General features: G+C 39.5%; 1 protein-coding gene across 2 annotated transcripts in view; it reads left to right on the forward strand.

The window, feature by feature from the left end:
• The window catches only part of MYO1D (myosin ID), a 378,217-nt gene that overhangs the window by 121,722 nt on the left and 236,500 nt on the right, over window positions 1-19,995 (forward strand). For both annotated transcript variants that reach the window (XM_033184221.1, XM_033184222.1), the window contains exons 12-14: window positions 1,546-1,616; window positions 5,284-5,358; window positions 11,403-11,535. In XM_033184221.1, coding sequence (XP_033040112.1) covers window positions 1,546-1,616; window positions 5,284-5,358; window positions 11,403-11,535 — 279 coding nt within the window. The remainder of the gene's footprint in view (window positions 1-1,545; window positions 1,617-5,283; window positions 5,359-11,402; window positions 11,536-19,995) is intronic.

Consider the following 19,995-nt stretch of genomic DNA (forward strand, 5'->3'; position numbering starts at 1 on the left):
GGCTCACTGCAAGCTCCACCTCCCAGGTTCACGCTATTCTCCCGCCTCAGCCTCCTGAGTAGCTGGGACTACAGGCACCTGCCACCATGCCCAGCTAATTTTTTGTATTTTTTAAATAGAGATGGCGTTTCACCGTGTTAGCCAGAATGGTCTTGGATTCCTGACCTCGTGATCCGCCTGCCTCGGCCTCCCAAACTGCTGGGATTAAAGGCATGAGCCACCACACCCGGCCTTCCCAGGAAAACTTTTGTGGACTCTCTTAGGTGTCTGTTTAAAAAACTGTAAGATTCCAAGTGATTCTTCACAGGGCAGATAAAGAAGTCTAGGTCCTACTATAGCAAGGAACATTGTAGAAAGTCATAGAGACCTCCACAGCCATATAAAAACTGCCTTCCCATAAACTATTCCTCTTCAGTGAGAAAGAGCTGCAGAAGTTTTATCTTCTGTGAAGCAATAGTCCTGAACTGGAGTCTCAGCTTAGCAGACAGATAAGCCAGGCCTCCATGTACATAAGAGAGCGCAGATGTTACATTCGATTCCAGGAGTCCTCCCCAGGGGTACCACTTACTAGCTATGTGATCTTGTGCCAATTATTTAACCTCTTTGAGCCTCAGTTTCCCTGTGTGTTATAGAGAGATCGTTATACCTTAGATGTCAACAGTGAGGACCGAATAAGATGTATGTGCCTAACAACTAGTAAGCCTTCAGTATGGTCCTCCTTAAGTGGACCTTAGAGGAGAAAGAAACTGTCAGTCAGGGTAGGCTGAACTGCATGAAGAGAGTAGCTAAATTTTGTTTGGTTTTGTTTCATTTTTGAGACAGGATCTCGCGGTATTGCCCAGAATGGAGTGCAGTGGCCCAGTCTTGGCTCACTGCAGTCTCTGCCTTCCACTCTCAGGGGATTCTCCCATCTCAGTCTCCCGAGTAGCTGGGACTACAGATGCATGCCACCACACCTGACTAACTTTTGTAATTTTTAGTAGAGATGGGGTTTTACCATGTTGCCCAGGCTGGTCTTGAACTACTGGGCTCAAGCGATCCACCTGCCTCAGCCTCCCAAAGTGCTGGGATTATAGGCCTGAGCCACCGTGCCTGCCCTGTGGCCAAGATTAAAGTTCATAACATAGTAGAAGTCTGTGTCTCTCTCAGGGACCCAAACTTCCTCTGTCTTCTGACTATTCCATGCCCTAGAGACTACCCTCTGTGTCCAACTAGTGGGAGGAGAGAAGAAAGCACAGAAGGGGGGTCATTCACTTTTCACCAGTTTAGGCCTAGAACAGCCACACTTTACTTCCATTGTCCAGAACTTGGTTACTTGGCCATATCCATCTGTAAGAGTGGACAGGAAATGTAGTCTAGCTGTGTGGATTTCTAGTGAAAGTTTAGTCTTTACTATATAATACATAAGCCATATTTTTAAATCAAGCCCCATACAATGTGATGTCATAATTTGTGATATTATCATCATTTCATATTAAGTTGGAGTATATTTTTAGGAAAGCAAAAATGTCTGTTTTCAAAATAATATCCTTCTTGATTTCTTAGCTCTGTGCCTCAGACAAAATTCTGGAGTTTGATCGAGATTTTCGAATTCGACATTATGCAGGAGATGTGGTGTGAGTATCTTACATTGGTACCTACCATGATTTGCATGCCACCTCACTTTAGAAAATATAACTAGGAAAAATGTATATTGGTTTTATATTCATTTGCATGTTTTGGTCATTTGGTGTGTCAGTGCATTTTAATTTGTTCAACTGAAAAAATGGCATAGCTTCATTCATTCCTTGCTTTTCAATCATTTATTGAACACACACTATGTGCCCATGTGCAGTGCCTGGCATAGTTAGGATTCAGTAAAAATCAGCTGGTGGGTCAATAAATCATGGAAGTATTTTAAGAACTGAGATAGAAAGATGGATAAGATGGTCCTTGCCCTAAAGAAACCAACAGTGTAGTGAAGAATATAGGCAATTACATCCATCAAAGGTCACTATCATGAAGACTGGAAACAGATAAACTAGAGAAGCACAAGGCATTATAGGAGCAGTGAGGAGGAATAATTAGCCCACTGAGAGGGGCATAGAGAGGTCTTGCTGGAGGAAGTGGCATCCAAATTGAGTCCTAAAAGTAAAAGAGGGTTAGGGAGGGGAATGAATTAGGAACAGGGGAGAGAAAAGAGAAAGCTTTCCAAGTAGAAGAAACAGTAGGCATAAAAAGGCCCCTGGGTGAGAATTACTCCTCTATATGAAGTTCTATGAATAGTTGGGTAACTGCATAAGCAAAAACCATTTTTGCTACATTATTTTCCAAATATTATTTGAAAAAGTAAAATTCTTACTAGTCATATTTTTATTAACAATACAATAAAGTAGAAATTGATCAGAAAGTATAACTAAAAATTATAATTACCTTAGTACATTAGGTTCCAAGGGCTGCTGTAACAAATTCACCACAGTCGGTGGCTTAAATCAACAGAAACTTATTCTTTCACAGTTCTGAAGTTTAAAAGTTCAAAATCAAGATGTCAGCAGGGCCACAATCCCTCTGGGGGTTCCTGTAGAGAGAAATCTGTTCCTTTTTTTCCAGCTTCTAGTAGCACTGGACATTCCTTGGCTTGTGGCTGCATCACTCCAGTCACATTGCCCTCCTCTTTGTGTGTCTGTTAGCTGTCCCTCTGTCTCTATCTCTTTTTTTTCTCTTTTTCTTTTTTTTTTTTTTGAGATGGAGTCTCACTCTGTCACCCAGGCTGGAATGCAGTGGCGCGATCTCAACTCACTGCAACCTCCACCTCCCAGGCCCAAGCAATTCTCGTATCTCAGCCTCCTGAGTAGCTGGGATTACAGGCGCATACCACCCATGCCTGGCTAATTTTTGTATGTTTAGTAGAGACGGGGTTTCACCGTGTTGGCCAGGCTGGTTTTGAACTCCTGATCTCAATTGATCTGCCCGCCTCGGCCTCCCAAAGTGCTAGGATTACAGGCATGAGCCACCGAGCCTAGCCACTCTGCCTCTATCTTAAAGTGACATTTCATATGGCATGTAGGACCCATCTGAATAATATAGGATGAGCTTCTCCTCAAGATCATTAATCACATATTTTATGATATAAGGTAACATTCCCAGGTTCCAGGGAATTTGATGTGAAACTTTTGTTGGGGCTGAATTTCTTAGCCTACTATATTTGTTATGCCTTTGCTGTCCACTGAACACTGCTCCTCATCTTATTGTTTAAAGAACTCTTTTTCTTAGTTTTTGCATTAGGAATTCTTTACATGTAATCCATTGCAGGAAGAGATTAAACAAAAAAGGTAAATCATCTTCTCTATAAATGCCGAAAAGATGTTTAATTTTTAAAAAAAAAAAAGAAATTTTAATAGCTGTTCCTGATTTAAATTAAAATTCTAGGACCATAAAATGATATGGCTCAAAATTATCACGCCATCTGTCAAGCTAACCATTAGTGATGGAATGGCACCATTTTCCACTTTTTCTGGTCATGTTCCCAGGTTCCGTAATACTGAAGAGGGAAGATCCAGTACCATACAAATATCTCCACTGAAAATCCAAGCCTCACTTACAGGGTACTTTCATACAACACAGAATGGCATAAATGCAGAGCTGGATAGAGGCCTTAGAGATGACCTAGACCAGCCACTTCGTTTTACAGATGAAGAAACTTATGCAGAATGAGTACAGTTCTTACTCAATGTCACTTAGCAAATTTACAGAAGAACTGAGATAATAACTAGCTTTCTAGACTCCTAGTCTAGAACTTCAACTAACCCTTTTGAGGGATAGTCAGTGCCTCAGACTTGCTCTTCACTTCTTAAACTCTTCAATCCTTTTCTAGATTTTTACTGAGTATCTTCTGTGTGCTCAATACTTCATAAAGTATGGTCCCTGCCCACAAAGAGCTTGCCATGTAAGATGCATACATACACATATGTACGTTTATATGTGTTATTATTTATACACATGTAAACACACATATATACACATACACATTTATATACATGTATACAATAACAGTGGTCTAAAATAACTGCCATATGAGTAATAGCAATTACTCACTTGGAATTTAGAGTAAGGAAATACTTCCAGGTTTGTGTAATAAACCCAGGAGGGCTGATGCTGGTCTTTGAATGCTAGGAATTGTTTTTATAAGAAGAAGTGGGAAAGGTGCTACAGAATATTCAGGAAATAGCAAGTAGGTCCATCTGATTGAAGTGTATCCTTTTTTGTAGCACAGAGAAGTAGAACTATCTGGAAGAGTAGCTTGAGATCAAATCACAAAGGTTCAGTCAAAAGTGACTTGAAAGTATTAAGAAGACCTAGGTCGGGGCAGGCAAGGAAATAATTTTGGATATGGTAACCTTAAAGTACCCATGGGCAGCACAGGCTGAAGGAACTTTCTTGCAGGATTAAATATGTAAGGCAAGGAATCCAGGTTAGAGATCTGGGGATTGCCTATACTGATCTGATTGTCAAGGGAGAAGACAGGCACGAGAGCAGAACTGTAAGGTGTAGCTGTATCTAAAGTTCCTATTTGCTTAATCTCTTAGCCTCTGTTTTAATCACCCAGAGTCCTCAATTACTTTTAGAACCCCAAAACTGAATTCACTCCTCCTAGAGTTCATGCCAGTCACTGGAGTAGTATAGTTCTATTCCCACTCTTCTCACCAACTGCAGTCTTAGCTGGACTTTCAAGACCTTCCTCCAAATCATCTATACTGGCCTCCTCATTCTCTCTCCAGAATGCCATGCATGTGCCTGCCTTCATCACTCTATTTGATCTGTTTCCCTGTGTGATCTGCCTGCCTTTTTCTCCTCTGCTTATCCAGTTCTTACCATCCTTTGCAGTTCTTCTTGGATTCTTTTATCCTACCCTGAACATTGAGTGAACCTTAGGCAAGTCACTTGATCTCCCTACGGATGAGACTGTTAGTTCCTGTATGTTGCTGTTTTGCTTTTATCTTAGTAATGCTGGATGATAAATACAGCTGTCTTTTAAAAAGTCATCTTCTTGAGGTAAGCAATAAACCAGTAGGAAATTATCATCTTAATCATAATAATGCTTGCTCTCCTTTTGCAGAATAGAAACAAAGTCCCTTCTATTTAGTAGGTAAATTCGGTATCCTTTAATACAGACAAGGTGAACAACATCAGCTTTTAGATGATTGCATAATTAACGGTGGAAAGGCTTGTCACCTCCTAGAAAAGCTTAAATGTGGCTCTTGCTTGGTAAATAATACATGTTTTCTGTGATTTCTCTCCTGTTAGCTATTCTGTCATTGGTTTTATTGACAAAAATAAAGATACTTTATTTCAAGATTTCAAGCGCCTTATGTATAACAGGTAAGATTTAAATTTTATTAACTCGATTAAGCTCATTGACATATGTAATATATGCACATGGTTATATTTATATGCAGTTTTAAGAGTTTCTGGCACATTTTCTTGTTCTGCTTTATCAGACTTAATAAATAGCATATAACTAACTTTATGATAAAATCTATAAATTTTGGGCAGGGCCCTGCTAATAATATGATTTGATTTCCCTTGGGTTGCCTCAGTTTCTGTGCTCACGGCTGCCAGCCTTCCAGCATCCCCTACCAGTATACTCAGCAGTCCTCAGGCCAGGCCAGTGTGATGAAGAAATGTCAGGTGACATCTGGCCCAGCTAGAAGTTTTGCATACTCAGATTCCCATTGTAGTGTCTTCACCCCCAAATAAGAGACCGCTCTGATATCAGAGTGGCATCTAGTGTCAGTGAGCACTGATGGTGACTAAGCTGACAGAATCTTCTCACAAACCAACAAAATGTGGAAAAGTTATGGCAAAATAAAACTAAGCATATGATAACAAGTTTAAATCCAGTATGGATACTTTAAAAAGAAGGTCCATGAAGAAGAAAGAGGATTCCTGGCCATCTTCTTACAGGTTAAAGAACTGTATTCACTCATTTATTAAGTCTACTTAGTCAGTTGCTCAGTAGATTATCAAAAATATATTGAGTACCTTTGAGGCACACATTCTTCTATGTTCTGGGATACAGCTGTGAAAAAATATAGGCAAAGTCCCTGGCCTCATGGAGATTATAGTCTAGTGAAGGTGACAGTTAATGAACAAGGAAACAACTTTCAGGTTGTGCCAAGTGCTGTGCAGAAAAATAAAGTAGGTAAGAGATTGAAGGGTACAGACGAGGAGGGGCTGGGAAGGAATTATAGATAGGGTAGTCAGAAAAGGCCTCTTATAGAGGTGACATTTCAGCAGAGACCTGAATTAAGTGGAGGGAGCCATGCAGATATCTGGAGGAAGAGCATTCCAGACAGAGAGAATAGCTAGTACCAAGGCCCCAAGGTGGGAGTGAGCTTGATTTGTGGGGAAAACAAAGTGAGGGATGGGGAGAGTGACTTTAGAAAGGTAGGTTGATCCTGGATCAGAGAGCCTGAGTCCGGGTAAGAAGAAAGTATTAAGGGAAGCGTTGGAATTTATGACGTGATGTGACGTGATGTGATTTATGTTTTAAAGATATCAGTGCTGCTACTACTATGTAAAATGCACATAGTAAGGGACAAGCATGGAAATAGACAGTAAAGCAGGCGAGTTTAATAATGCAGGCTGCGGCCGTGTGCAGTGGCTCACGCCTGTAATCCCAGCACTTTGGGAGGCCAAGGCAGGCAGATCACGAGATCAGGAGATTGAAACCATCCTGGCTAACACAGTGAAACCCCGTCTCTACTAAAAATACAAAAAAAATTAGCTGGGTGTGGCAGCGAGTGCCTGTAGTCCCAGCTATTCGGGAGGCTGAGGCAGGAGGATGGCGTGAACCCGAAAGGCGAGCTTGCAGTGAGCCAAGATTGCGCCACTGCACTTCAGCCTGGGCAACAGAGCAAGACTCTGTCTCAAAAATAAAATAAAATAAAATAATAATAATAATGCAGGCTGAGACCTGGGTGGTGGTGACAGAGACGATGAAAAGGGGTCAGATTGGATGATATTTTGAAAGTAAAGTCTACAAGATTTGCTGGTAGAGACGATGTGTAGTGTGAGAGGAAGACAGAAATCAGAGGTGATACCTGAGCCTGATAGGAGAAGACAAGAGGAAATGCTAATTGGTTCAGGGAAATTAAGAGTTTTGTTTTGGATGCGTTATGTCTGAAGTGCATTTTGGATACCGAATTAAAAGTGCCAAATCAGCAATTGCAAATATGCATGTGGCTCTCAGGGGAAAGGTGGGGCTAGAGATATAAATTCACAGTCATCAGTGTATTGATTATGTTTAAAGCCGTAGACTAGATGAGAGTATGTAGGGAGTGAGCGTGGATTTCAAAAAGAGAAGAGGTTAAGAAGACTAATTCCTGAGACACTGTAACATGTAGAGTCAAACAAGGAAAGAGGAACTAGCAAAGGAAACAGAGCATGCCAGTGGGGAAGGAAGTAAACTGGGAATCTGGTGTCACAGAGGCCAAGCCAAGAAAAAATGTTTAAAGAAGAAAAAAATTGATACACTACATCAAATCTTGTCAAAAGCAGGAGTGATGAGAGGACCAAGACTGACCATTGGATTTGCTAATGCCAAGGTCAGTGGGACTCTTGACAACACTGGTTTCCATGTAGCGTTGAAGACAAATATCTCATTGATGTGAGCTCAAGGGAATACAGGAAATGAGGATACAGAGACATTGTGTTTAAACAGTTCTTTCAAGAATTGTTACTAAATGGTTCAGCTGTGTGGATGTTGAAGCCACCAAGATTAATGATAGCACTATCATTACTAGAAAGTTACAGAGACATAGGAATGTGAGAGAGGATCCTTGGAAGAACTGGGCATGGAGAAAAAGGACTTTCAGAAGGGAATTTCAATGCTTAATTTATCAGGTAAGGCACATTCATTTTGAGAGACAAATGACGGAGTCTGGCATTTCTCTGTGCAGAAAATGCTAAAAGCTCAACTTGGAAAAAACAGCCTTATTTGGCCAGAGGTACCATCAGGGTGTGTTGCCAGTCTGTGTACCAAGAGGCTGCACGAGGTGGTGTTTGTTAACTTTGTGAATGTACCATGGCCCAGAAGTTCAGCTACTGAGAACAGCTTCACCTTTTGGTGGTGAACTAATATAGCCCAGGCTCTCTGGGCCAGGTAGAAACAAAACAGCATGTGGATTTATTTCTAGTGGAAAATCTAACAGTGACATGGAATGGAATCCAGTTGTCCCGACGTATCCATGGAGAATTAATTCCATCCCGTACCCTCCTCCACCAAAGATACCAAAATCCATACATGTTCGAGTCCCTTATGTAAAATGGTGTAGTATTTACATATAACCTACCCACATCCTCCCAGATACTTTAAATCATGTCCAGATTACTTATAAAACCTAATAAAATGTAAGTGCTGTGTAAATAGTTGTTATATTGCTTAGAGAATAATACCCCCAAAAAAGTCTGTACATGTTTAGTACAGGCACAACCATCTTTTAAAAAAATATTTTCTATCCATGGTATGTTGAATGTGGAAGCCGTGGATATGGAGGACCAACTGTAATTGTGTTCATATAACAGGCTGGTTTTCGCTATTGGAAAACCTGCTTGGGAAATCACATAGCAGTGAGAACTCTGATTCATTATTATCCATGGAATCCAGAATGCTTAGTTGCCTGGTAAGCACAGAATCAGAACAAAGGAACTTGGATAAACCCAACAAGTCAAGGCATCAGGCTAAGATGAATCCATTTCACAGTAGGAATAGTTTTGCCAAAGGGGTGAAAGATTGAAAGTCTGTTAAATGCAGCATATTGCATATATTCCATAATAGGAAAGACCTTGCCCGTGAGATGGGAAGTCTTGACTTTATTTATTTATTTATTTATTTATTAGATAAAGCCATCCTCCTAGATGGTATTAGAATGAGCCACCTTCACCTCTGGACACTATTTGATGCTTCCATGGCTAACAGCCTTCCAAAATTTGAATCCATTTTTTCTTTGTATATGTTAATATAATGATTTTTCTTTTTCTTTTTTCTTTTTTAGAAGTGTTATCCCAGTCGCCCAGCCTGGAGCACAGTGGTGTGATCACAGCTCACTGTAACACTGAACTCCTGGGCTCAAGGGATTCTCCCAACCCTGCCTCTGGGGGTACAGGCATGCACCACTACACCCAGCAATATAATTATTTTTAAACAGTGTTCCTTGGATTCTAGTTCTGTAGACCTTGATAGTATACACACATGTATGCATGCATGTATGTGTGTGTGCGTCTGTGTAAATGGAGGGAGGAAGGGAGCAAGCATTTTGCATTCCAGGTGCACAAACTTTTACTCTTTACTGCTGTTTTGTTAGCCAGATGAGATCTGCCTTACCTTTTATACATACTGGGTCTCTGGAGGAGCTTCCCTTTTAAGATAAGGGTTCTGGGTATTTAAAATATTTTGAAAACTGTTTTGTAAATATTACATTCAGTCTGGGCACGGTGGCTGACACCTATAATCCCAGCACTTTGGGAGGCTGAGGTGGGAGAATCGTTTGAGATTAGCCTGGACAACATAGGGAGACCCCATTTCTACAAAAAATTAAAAAGTTAGCCAGGCATGGTGGCACGTACCTGTAGTCCCAGCTACTCGAGAGGCTGAAGTGGGAGGATCGCTTGAGCCCGGAAGGTCAAGGCTGCAGTGAGCTATCATCTCACCACTGCTCTCCAGTCTGGGTGACAATTAGACACTGTCTCAGAAAAACAAAAATATTACAGTCATGACTTGGCCTGAAAGTTCTTTCTCTTTAAAATGACTCCCTATAACTGTTTGGATTCATTTAGTATCAATTCTGCTATTTAACATATTATCTTATTTCCTTCATTTCCAACCTTTACAGTGTAGTGCAGGAATAGTCTCCAAATATGGCCAACAGTGAGTAAGGTAGACAAAGAATTTGGAGTAGAAACTGCATAGACCAAATGCCAGTGACTAAAAGACACAGTCTTTTGACATGTGTCAGACTTTTCAAAGTACACAAAGTACAGTTTTCTACTTTCTGAAAATTCTATTCAGTAAGTGTTAGAATGGCATTCAGGAACCATGTGCACTGTAAGTTAAGAATGTTGCCTTAAATTATTTCTGTGCTAAAGATAAGAATGAAAAGGTTAAGGAAAAACAATATACATCTATGTAGTCATTTTGATATAAGTGTACAAATGGAAAATTATGGAATAGGACTAGAAAGTAATGAAAGTGGGTTCATAAACCACAGGTTATTGCAGCATTTTGTAGCCACTTTGACAGTAGTTGGCACTGCTTGCTGATGATGGTGAGGGCTGGGAGTGTTGCTCTGTCTGTATTCACAGACCCAGTCAATCCACACATCACCATTTATCTTCTTCGCTTTGCGCTCATCTGCTCTTTCATCTTGCAGCTATTATTTTGAGCACCTACATACAGAAACATTCTGGGTGCTATGGAGATCCAATTCAATTTTTAAAATTTTATATGAGGGAAAGAAAGTGGATAAAATGTTAGCAGTAGTAAGAACAATTAACAGTGAATGCTAATGTTAATTATTTTCTCTTCTCAACCCCCAATTTTCTAAGGAAAGTTTTTTTCTTATAAAAGTTTCTAGGAAGCAAGCAACATTTTCAGTTCCAATTAGTTTAACATCAAAAGCACCCAAAATGAAACCAGAAAAAAATGACAGTTGAGATCACTACACGTTTTTAAAAATACCTCCACAGAGCAGAATGATGAATATATAATTTTAACCTGAAAATTGGCCTGAAACGCATTTTTAGAATTGGACTGCAACAGTCCTAATGTCGCCTCAACAAAATATTATAACTGCCAGTGCTACCTACAAATGTGTTCACAATTTGAACTGCAGTAAACGGATTTACTAGGGACAATATAAAAATGGTTATTTTATATTCCTACCTGCGTTTTTAAGAGCGGGTGTTCTGTAGTGTTAACTGTTCTATTAATATATAAATACTTGCTTTAATTCAAAGATGTTGCCACTTTTATGTTTTCTGCTGTGACATTGAGGATCATTTTTCTACTAGTGGTTTGTCCTCATTTTCTAACCATCACATAAATGAATTTGTTTTCTATATGTAAGAGCCATATTGACCATTTGAGGGTCCTAGGTAGGTAGAATAAAGATGTCACTTTAAAGAAGGTTAAATAATTTTTTAAATACGCTGTAGTTTGGAAAAAATCTCAATTTGCATTGCAGTATCAGTCATTATACTTGCAGCATAATTTTCTGGATGGAATCATCTTTCCAATTAGGCCTTGTGAGTTCAGTCTGTAGTCCAATTATGATTCTCAGGATACATTTCAGCAGAATTGCTTATCAGTTTTTATCCAGCTTATTTGAATGTGACATTTGAATTGTTTTTTCTGTGCTTCTCAGTTCAAATCCTGTGCTCAAGAATATGTGGCCTGAAGGCAAACTGAGCATTACAGAGGTGACCAAGCGACCTCTGACTGCTGCTACCTTGTTTAAGAATTCTATGATTGCTCTAGTAGACAACCTTGCATCAAAGGTAATTATTTTCTTTTCTAAATATCCATTTTAACTCATAGATTTCCTCTTGATGCATTATAAAGAATGTATATATGATTTGCTTTTTAGGTAGTCACATGTAGATTGAAGAATATGTATAAAGTGAATGTTATAATAGAATTTTTATTCTTGCATTTTTAAAAATCTCACCTCAGTGGAACAATTGTTTTTGTCCTAGATTAGTATGTATCTTAAATTTGAGCTTTTTATTCTACTGTCATGGTCAAGGGAAAAATCTTGAATTTAAAAAATATATAAGGCATAGCATGCCCAGCAAAAGGAACTTTCTGCCTGTGCTGAAAACAGGACCTGGCCAAAATAAATAAGTGAAATCTTGAATTAAGTTGTAAAATGCACTATTTATATATTGTGTTTGAGTACAAAGTGGCCAGAGAGTTTTAAGAGGAAATTTAGTATGCAAGTATTATCCTTAGGCTATTTTAAATAATTGAAATATAAAGATGTATTGGCCCGGGTGTTGTGGCTTATGCCTGTAATCCCAGCACTTTGGGAGGCCAAGGTGGGAGGATCACTTGAGACCAGCCTATGCAATATAGTGAGACCTCCTTTCTACAAAAGGTTAAAAAATTAGCTGGGCATGGTGGCATGCACCTGCAGTCCCAGCTACTCAGGAGGCCGAGGCAGGAGGATCACTTGAGACCAGCCTGGGCAATATAATGAGACCTCCTCTACAAAAAGTTACAGAATTAGCCAGGCGTGGTGGCACATGCCTGTGTTCCCAGCTATGCTGGAGGCTAAGGTGGGAGGATTGCTTGAGCCTGGGAGGCAGAGGTTGCAGTGAGCCAAGATCGCACCACTACACTCCAGTCTGGGTGACAGAGCAGGACCTTGTCTCAAAAAAAAAAAAAAAAGATGTATTATCGACAATTATTTGTGGTTTTTATTGTTCCTTTGAGGACTAATACTATTTGATAACTTTTGTCTGTTTTGTTTTTTCCTTAAAGAACATATTTCTACCCTTAACTGCTGCTGTTGACAAGTTTGATAAATTAGGCAGCATTCTGAGCCATGTTATTTTTGGTTTCTTCATTTTTATCTTTCTCTGCTGGTGCTTCTCCTATGTAGTTTCTTCTTCTTTATCTTTTTTTTTTTTTTAAATCAACTTCCTCTCTAAGAATTTAAATCTATACTGTTTCTGGTTACTTCACTATGGATAAATTAGGCAAATGCCACAGGAACACATCTGTTCAGTAGCTTTCTATTTCCTTTTGTCAGGATTCTTTGGCCTGAAGTGACCGCATATAAGCACAGTTTGTTGGCTTATATAATCAAACCTCCAGAAGGGCAGGGGTAAGGACACTGGCACTGAGGGCTACAATGCCATTAGGACTCTTCACTCTTGTGTCTCAGCTTTTCTTTGCATGTCAGCTGCAGCCTGCTTCATCCAGCAAGAAGAAAAGTGAACCTGGAAGGAAGGCATAGGACACAAGAAACAGTTGAACACTGAATTTCATGAAATATTTTTAAATATTCAGTTTACTACAGTTAGTCAATTAACTAGAAAAAGAATTGTTTTGTTTTCTAAACTTGGTAGTTAATGTGCCTTGTAAAGAAATAAAATCCTAGAACCTTCTATAATTTCTGTATCAGGAATTGCGTTCAACTTCTAATAAAACAGATCCCTGAATCAGTAGCTTAAATAAAAGAGACATTTATTACTGTCTCCTATAAATGAAGTACAGAAGAAGGCATCCCAGGATGGGTATGGCAGATCCAAAGTTATTAGAGACCCAAGTTCTTTCTGTCCTTCTGCTCTACCATCCTAGTGCTTGGCATCCATCCTCCTGGTCCATGATGGCAGCTGGACCTTCCTCCTTTTTAAAGAGATTTCCTGGAAGTTTGACACAACACTTTAGCTACATCCCATTTGCTACATAGAGTTGTAAGGGAAGCTGGGAAGGGCATTTACATTCTGGTCAGCAGTGCACTCAGCTAGCAATAAGAATTCTGTTTTAAAGTAAGAAAAAGATACTGGACATAAGGTGGGGAACTAGCCTAGCAGTCTCTGCTACAGCTTCCCAATCCATGTGTGTGTGGAGGTCAGGGGAGAAGGGAGGCAGCAGGGATAAGCAGAAGAATATAGACAACTTATCAGTACAATAGAAGGCAAGAAGGTGAAGCCAAAGTGAGGGGTTCTAGAGGACAGCAGAAAAAGAAAGAGTTGCATTTAGAACAAAATAATATGATAGAAATAAATCTAAATAATTGGTATTCATCATAATGTAAATAGACTAAGCAGACTAGATAGGTGGAAAATCCAGCTATATGCTGCTTAAAGGAGACACACATAAATAACACCATGCAGAAAGCTCAAAAACAAAGGCGTAAAGATATCAAGCCACCTGTCACCAAAAATGGTTAAAAGCAACATTCATGTGAAAGAACATAGAATTTAAGAAAGCAAGTATTAATACCGGTAAACTAGTGATAACAAAATAAAACTGTCCAAGACAAGCCATGTTGAACTAGGTACCTAACAACATACCCTTGCTTCTTATAAATTCTATAAAAAAAAAAAAACCTGAAAAATCTTAAAGGAAAAATTGACAAGTCTACCATCATAATGTGAGATTTTAAACCAGTGCTATCAGAAAGATAAATGATAGATGAAGCAGACAAAAATGTTAGTAAGAATGCAGAAGCTTTGAACACCAAATTTAAACTTTATCAAATAGATCAAAGGAACCCCATACCCAGGGAATAGGAAATATATATTCCTTTAAAGTATACATCGAGGCCAGACGTGGCGGCTTACACCTGTAATCCCAGCGCTTTGGGAGGCCAAGGTGGGGGGATCACTTGAGGTCAGGAGTTCAAGACCAGCCTGTCCAACATATTGAAACCCTGTCTCTACTAAAAATACAAAAATTAGCTGGGCATGGTGACCTGTTGTCCCAGCTACTCAGGAGGCTGAGGCAGGAGAATCACTTGAACCTGGGAGGTGGAGATTGCAGTAAGCGAGATGGTGCCACTGCACTCCAGCCTGGGCAACAGAGCAAGACTCCATCTCAAAAAAATAATGAAATATACATGCAACATTTACAAGAATTAACCACATAATAGATAACAAAGGAAACCATTTTGGGTGTGTGTGTGTGTGTGTGTTTGTGTATGTGTGTATGTGTGTTTTCAGATGGAGTCTTGCTTTGTTGCCCAGGCTGGAGTGCCATGGTGCGATCTCAGCTCACTGCAACCTCTCTGCCTCCTGGGTTCAAGCAGTTCTCACACCTCAGCCTCCCGAGTAGCTGGGATTACAGGTGTGTGCCACCACACCTGGCTAATTTTTTTTTTTTTTGTATTTTTAGTAGAGATGGGGTTTCACCATGTTGGCCAGGTTGGTCTTGAACTCCTGATCTCAGGTCATCCACCCACCTCAGCCTCCCAAAGTGCTGGGATTTTAGGTGTGAGCCACCACACTCAGCCATCTCAACCATTTTGAAGAAGCTCATATACAGATATATTTTTCATCTTAAAAGCAAGTAAAATAAAAACCAGCATTAAAAAAAAATTTAATGTTTGGGAACTTTGAAAAATACTCTCCTAAACAGGTCATAGGTTGAAGAGGAAATCACAATGGAAATTACAAAATGTTAGGAAGTGCATGACAAAAAATTTGTCAAAATTGGCCGGGCGCGGTGGCTCAAGCCTGTAATCCCAGCACTTTGGGAGGCCGAGACGGGTGGATCATGAGGTCAGGAGATCGAGACCATCCTGGCTAACACGGTGAAACCCCGTCTCTACTAAAAAATACAAAAAAACTAGCCGGGCGAGGTGGCGGGCGCCTGTAGTCCCAGCTACCCCGGAGGCTGAGGCAGGAGAATAGCGTGAACCCGGGAGGCGGAGCTTGCAGTGAGCTGAGATCCGGCCACTGCACTCCAGCCTGGGTGACAGAGCAAGACTCCGTCTCAAAAAAAAAAAAAAAAAAAAAAAAAAAAAAAAAAAAAAATTTGTCAAAATTTATAGAATACTGCTAAAGTGATCCATTTGTTATGCCTTTGTAAAATAACAAGAAAGACTGAAAAGTTAATGCCTGAGTGCAACTCAAGAAGCCAGAAAAGGAACTCCAAAGAAAACCTAAAGAAAGAAGTAAGAAAATATTTTTTTAAATAGTAAAACTTTAAAATAATGGGAAAAAAAGTAATCAATAAGACCTCTAATAAAGCTGATAAATTAAAAATTATGAACAAAAAAGGGGCTATTACTATGCAGACATTATGGAGATTTTTTAAAACATAAGAATATTATAGATAACTATATGCCAATGATTTGGAAATGTAGATAGTTTTCTAGAAAAAAAGTTATCAAAATTAATTCAAGAAGAAAGGGACAACCTGAATATATCAGTAACCTTAAAGAATCTGAATAACTGATGATAAATCCACCTTTTCCCAACTTTGCCAAGGACATCAGATCTAGATGGTTTTACAAATCAGTTTTATAAAACCTTTGAGGAACCATTCATCCCTATCATATGGAAACTGTTTTGGAGGATGGGAAGAAGAGAGGCAACTACCCAACTCATTTAATGAGATTAATGTTACCTTAATATAAGCTTAATATGAGAAAATAAAATTAGACATCAATTTAATTTAGAAATATAGATGTAAAGACCTCAAAAATATATATGAATAATGCATTTTCTGGCAACATGGTGAATGAGGTGCCCACTAAAGCACTGAAAGCAACTGAAATATTAGATAAAATATAAAAATCAACATCTTGAATGCAGCCATGAACTAACAAAAAGTAAGGTATATGCAAGCCAGAAGCTGAGTGAATGTAGAAGTTAACTGAGTGAAAGGAAAAACCCCTAAAGCTGCCCCTCAGCCTGTGGGGATTTGTTGAAGTGGGTAACTTTGAATATAGTTATTCAAGGCTGGGTCCTTGAAGTGAAGCCCAGGGCCTCCCCAAAGTAGAGTGTCTAATAAGGAATTCTGTGCACACACACACACAATGGTGAGTCTTTAAAGGGCTACATGTAGAGTGAACTACAAGTAATTCCCCATTATCAGTAAGGAAAACTGCGTGTCTTGGTCCTTGGCACTGAGCCACGGGTGGAAGGGGGTGTGAATCTCTCTTGGGAATTTATAATCATAAGTGAGCTTTTAGGAGGTTTGCAACCCAAACTCATACTACCTGGGTAGCTTGAAAAAGCCACAAACTGACAATTTGATTAAAGGTGGTCCAGGTCGTATAATTGCCCCAGGCATCTGAAAAAAGCAAGTAAAACTGTTTTCCTTAAGGAAACTATCTTCATACTGTCACAGGATCCTTGGGTTGTCGCTTTTCTGGCCAGAAACCTTTGTGGCTGGTGGTGCCTTTGCCTGAGTTTTGCTCAAGCCTGCCGGGCTTGTTCCACCTGCCCAGCCTGGCAGACTGCACTCAGCTTGCCCTACCAACCTGGATTCCACACCTGCCAAGGATGAGCGAGGCACAGAATGGCAAGGGGTGTGTGAGTGAGTGAGCATAAGGTCCAGCCACTGCACACAGCCAAGCACACCGGCTCCAGCAGGGCAGGCAGCTCCAGGCACCAACACAGGCACTGGTTCCCTGTGAGGCTGCGACTGGACCAGGCATAGGAAGGGCCACAGCTCTTCTTCTGTCTTCACTCCTCATCACCCACAATGTGGCAAGCAAGGAGCGTGTTTCAGCCCTGTTTGTATTACAGCTCTTTTAGCCCTGTCATTCAGTGGATTCCGAGTTCTTGTCCTGTGTCCAGGAAGAATGAGTTATGCATACAAATAGAGGGTGAGCAAGGCAAAGAGGTGCTTTATTGGGTGACAGAACAGCTCAGAGGAGACTTTCAGTGGGTAGCTCCTCTCTGCAGTCAGGTCCTCCCATCGTCTACTCATCTCTCAGCACGCAACCCCAGCCGCGCCTCCCCAGCTGCAGCCAGCATCATGGCGGCAGCGGCTCCAGATGGGCCACCAATACCAGACCTTAAAGAATTTCCACAAAGTTCTAAGGAAAATTAGCTCACAGTAAAGAATCACTACAAGATACTATAGGTAAAAGGCAAACTAAACAACAAACAGCAGGTTCAGACTCATGAAAACTTCTGATACAGAAATGATCCAAAAGAGAATATAAGAATGTTTAATATATATCAAGAAATGAAAGACCTGAAAATGAGAGCGAGCAAGCAACTAGACAATTGCTAGAAATAAAAACTAGGTAATTAAAATTAAAAAATCAATGGATAGGTTTAACATAAAGTGACATAAAGCTGAAGAGAAAGTAGTGAAATGAAAATAAGAACTGAAGGAGTTATCCAGAATTCCACTTAGACCGAGAAATGAAACACATAAAAGAAACATTAAGACTCGGGGGGCAGGGCACAGTGGCTCACGCCTGTAATCCCAGCATTTTGGGAGGCTGAGGCGGGCAGATCACAAGGTCAGGAGATCAAGACCATCCTGACTAACATGGTGAAACCCTGTCTCTACTAAAAATACAAAAAATTTAGTCGGGCATTGTGGCACGTGCATGTAATCCCAGCTACTCAGGAGGCTGAGGCAGGAGAATCACTTGAATCCGGGAGGCAGAGGTTGCAGTGAGCCAAAATTGTGCCACTGCACTCCAGCCTGGGTGACAGAGACTCCATCTCTTAAAAAAAAAAAAAAAGAATAAAAAAAAAGACACATGAGAGAGAAAATAAAGTGGTCAAACATGTATCTTATCAGAGTTATAGAAGAGAAAATGGATAGAACAATATTTGAAGAAATATTCCTGAGAATTTCAAGAATATTGAAGGACTTCACTTAACAGAATCAGGAAGCCCAGTGAATCTGAAGTTGAAAAAATTAAAAGAAATCTGCATGTAGACACCTAGTAAAATCCTAGAAGATTAAAGACAAAGAAAATATCTTAAAAGCAGCCAGAGAAAAGACAGATTAGATTCAAAAGTATGACAATTAGTCTGAGAGAAAATAACTGGAAACCAAAATTCTATACCCAGGGAATATATTTTTCCAGAACAAAGGCACAATAAAGAATCTTTCTGAAAAACAAAAACCAAAAACAGAGTTTATCAACCTCACTTAAGGAGATTCTAAAAGATATTCATCAGACAATAGGAAGAGTATACTAAATGAAACTCTGAAATGCAAAAAGAAAAGAAGAGCAAAGAATTGGTAAATATGTAGATGCATTTAAATAAACTGTAAAATAATATTTCGTGGAATGGAAAATACAGATTAGAATTAACACAATAACAGCTGCATATCAATTAGAAGAGTAGCTGATTGTAATTCAAGTGTTCAAGGTCCTTAGTTCAGAAAAAAGGAATAAAAATATTGTGGAATGTTCAACTCTGATGAGTTAAAAATACGTGTGAAAATTTTCTAGCATAATCATTGAAAATAGTAGAAAATAGAGGTTATAAATTCCAAACTAGTCGAGAAGGAAAAAGAAAACACACAGAATAAAAACAAAGAATCCTCCCCCCGCCCCCCCAAAAAAAACATAAATAAAAGAAACAAAAGAACATAGGAAAGCTGGATATTTATTTGGTAGAAACAAATTAAATATATTCATAATTACATTGAATGTAAATGGATAAAAGCCTATTCAGATAAAAGAAAAAGAATTCAGATATATGCTATTTATTAGTGACACCCATAAGGAAATAGAACAACTGAAAGTTTGTATCAGTTCCACAGTCTGGGATCACCTTTATCCGATTTCAGGGCCTGTAGTAACTCAGTGTTGGGCTGTCGTCCATTCACCTTTATCCCCCAGGTTTAGCTGTTCAGGATTGCTGACCAAACTACATTCCCTCATCCAAGACTCCGCGTTCTAACTTTGGTACCAAAGTCCCATGAGAGCCAGAAGCTATGCTCAGCCTTATGACTGCCTTTTCCATGTCAACAGTAGCTACTAAAACAAAACACAACCATGAGATGTAGGCTCACTCATCTTGATTTTAGTTTTCTAATTTTGGCCAGGTCTTTCCTCCCTCTCTTATTAGCTCTGTGATGCACTTACCAAAACCTTTTCCCCATATTTTGTCTAGCACCTTTTTTAAGTAACTTCATCAGGAAGATTGATAAATATTATCTAATCCTCCATTACCAGGAATAGAAGTACCTGGCTCCTCACTTTCACAGAATCCATAGTGTCTTCAGTTCACGACTTATGTCCCTACCCAGATTATAAATCTTTTGAATCTAGAGAATGGGTTCTGTTAATTTGATGTGTTAATACCTAATAAGGTACTATAAACATATTGTCAGTAAATTATTAAATGAACTTGAATTTGCTATGACTATTTGACAGTGTTCAAAGCAGGTTAAATAGATGTATATTTAGATAGTATATTCCAGCAAATCTATATACTGATTGGTGTACTTTCACAAATGGTATTTTTTTCCCATAAAGTGTATAGGGAGAGACAGGTGAAAAAGTTCAAGTGAATAAG

Source organism: Trachypithecus francoisi, unplaced genomic scaffold (genome assembly GCF_009764315.1).
Source record: "Trachypithecus francoisi isolate TF-2019V2 unplaced genomic scaffold, Tfra_2.0 Lachesis_group20, whole genome shotgun sequence".
NCBI classification, from domain to species: Eukaryota; Metazoa; Chordata; class Mammalia; order Primates; family Cercopithecidae; genus Trachypithecus; species Trachypithecus francoisi.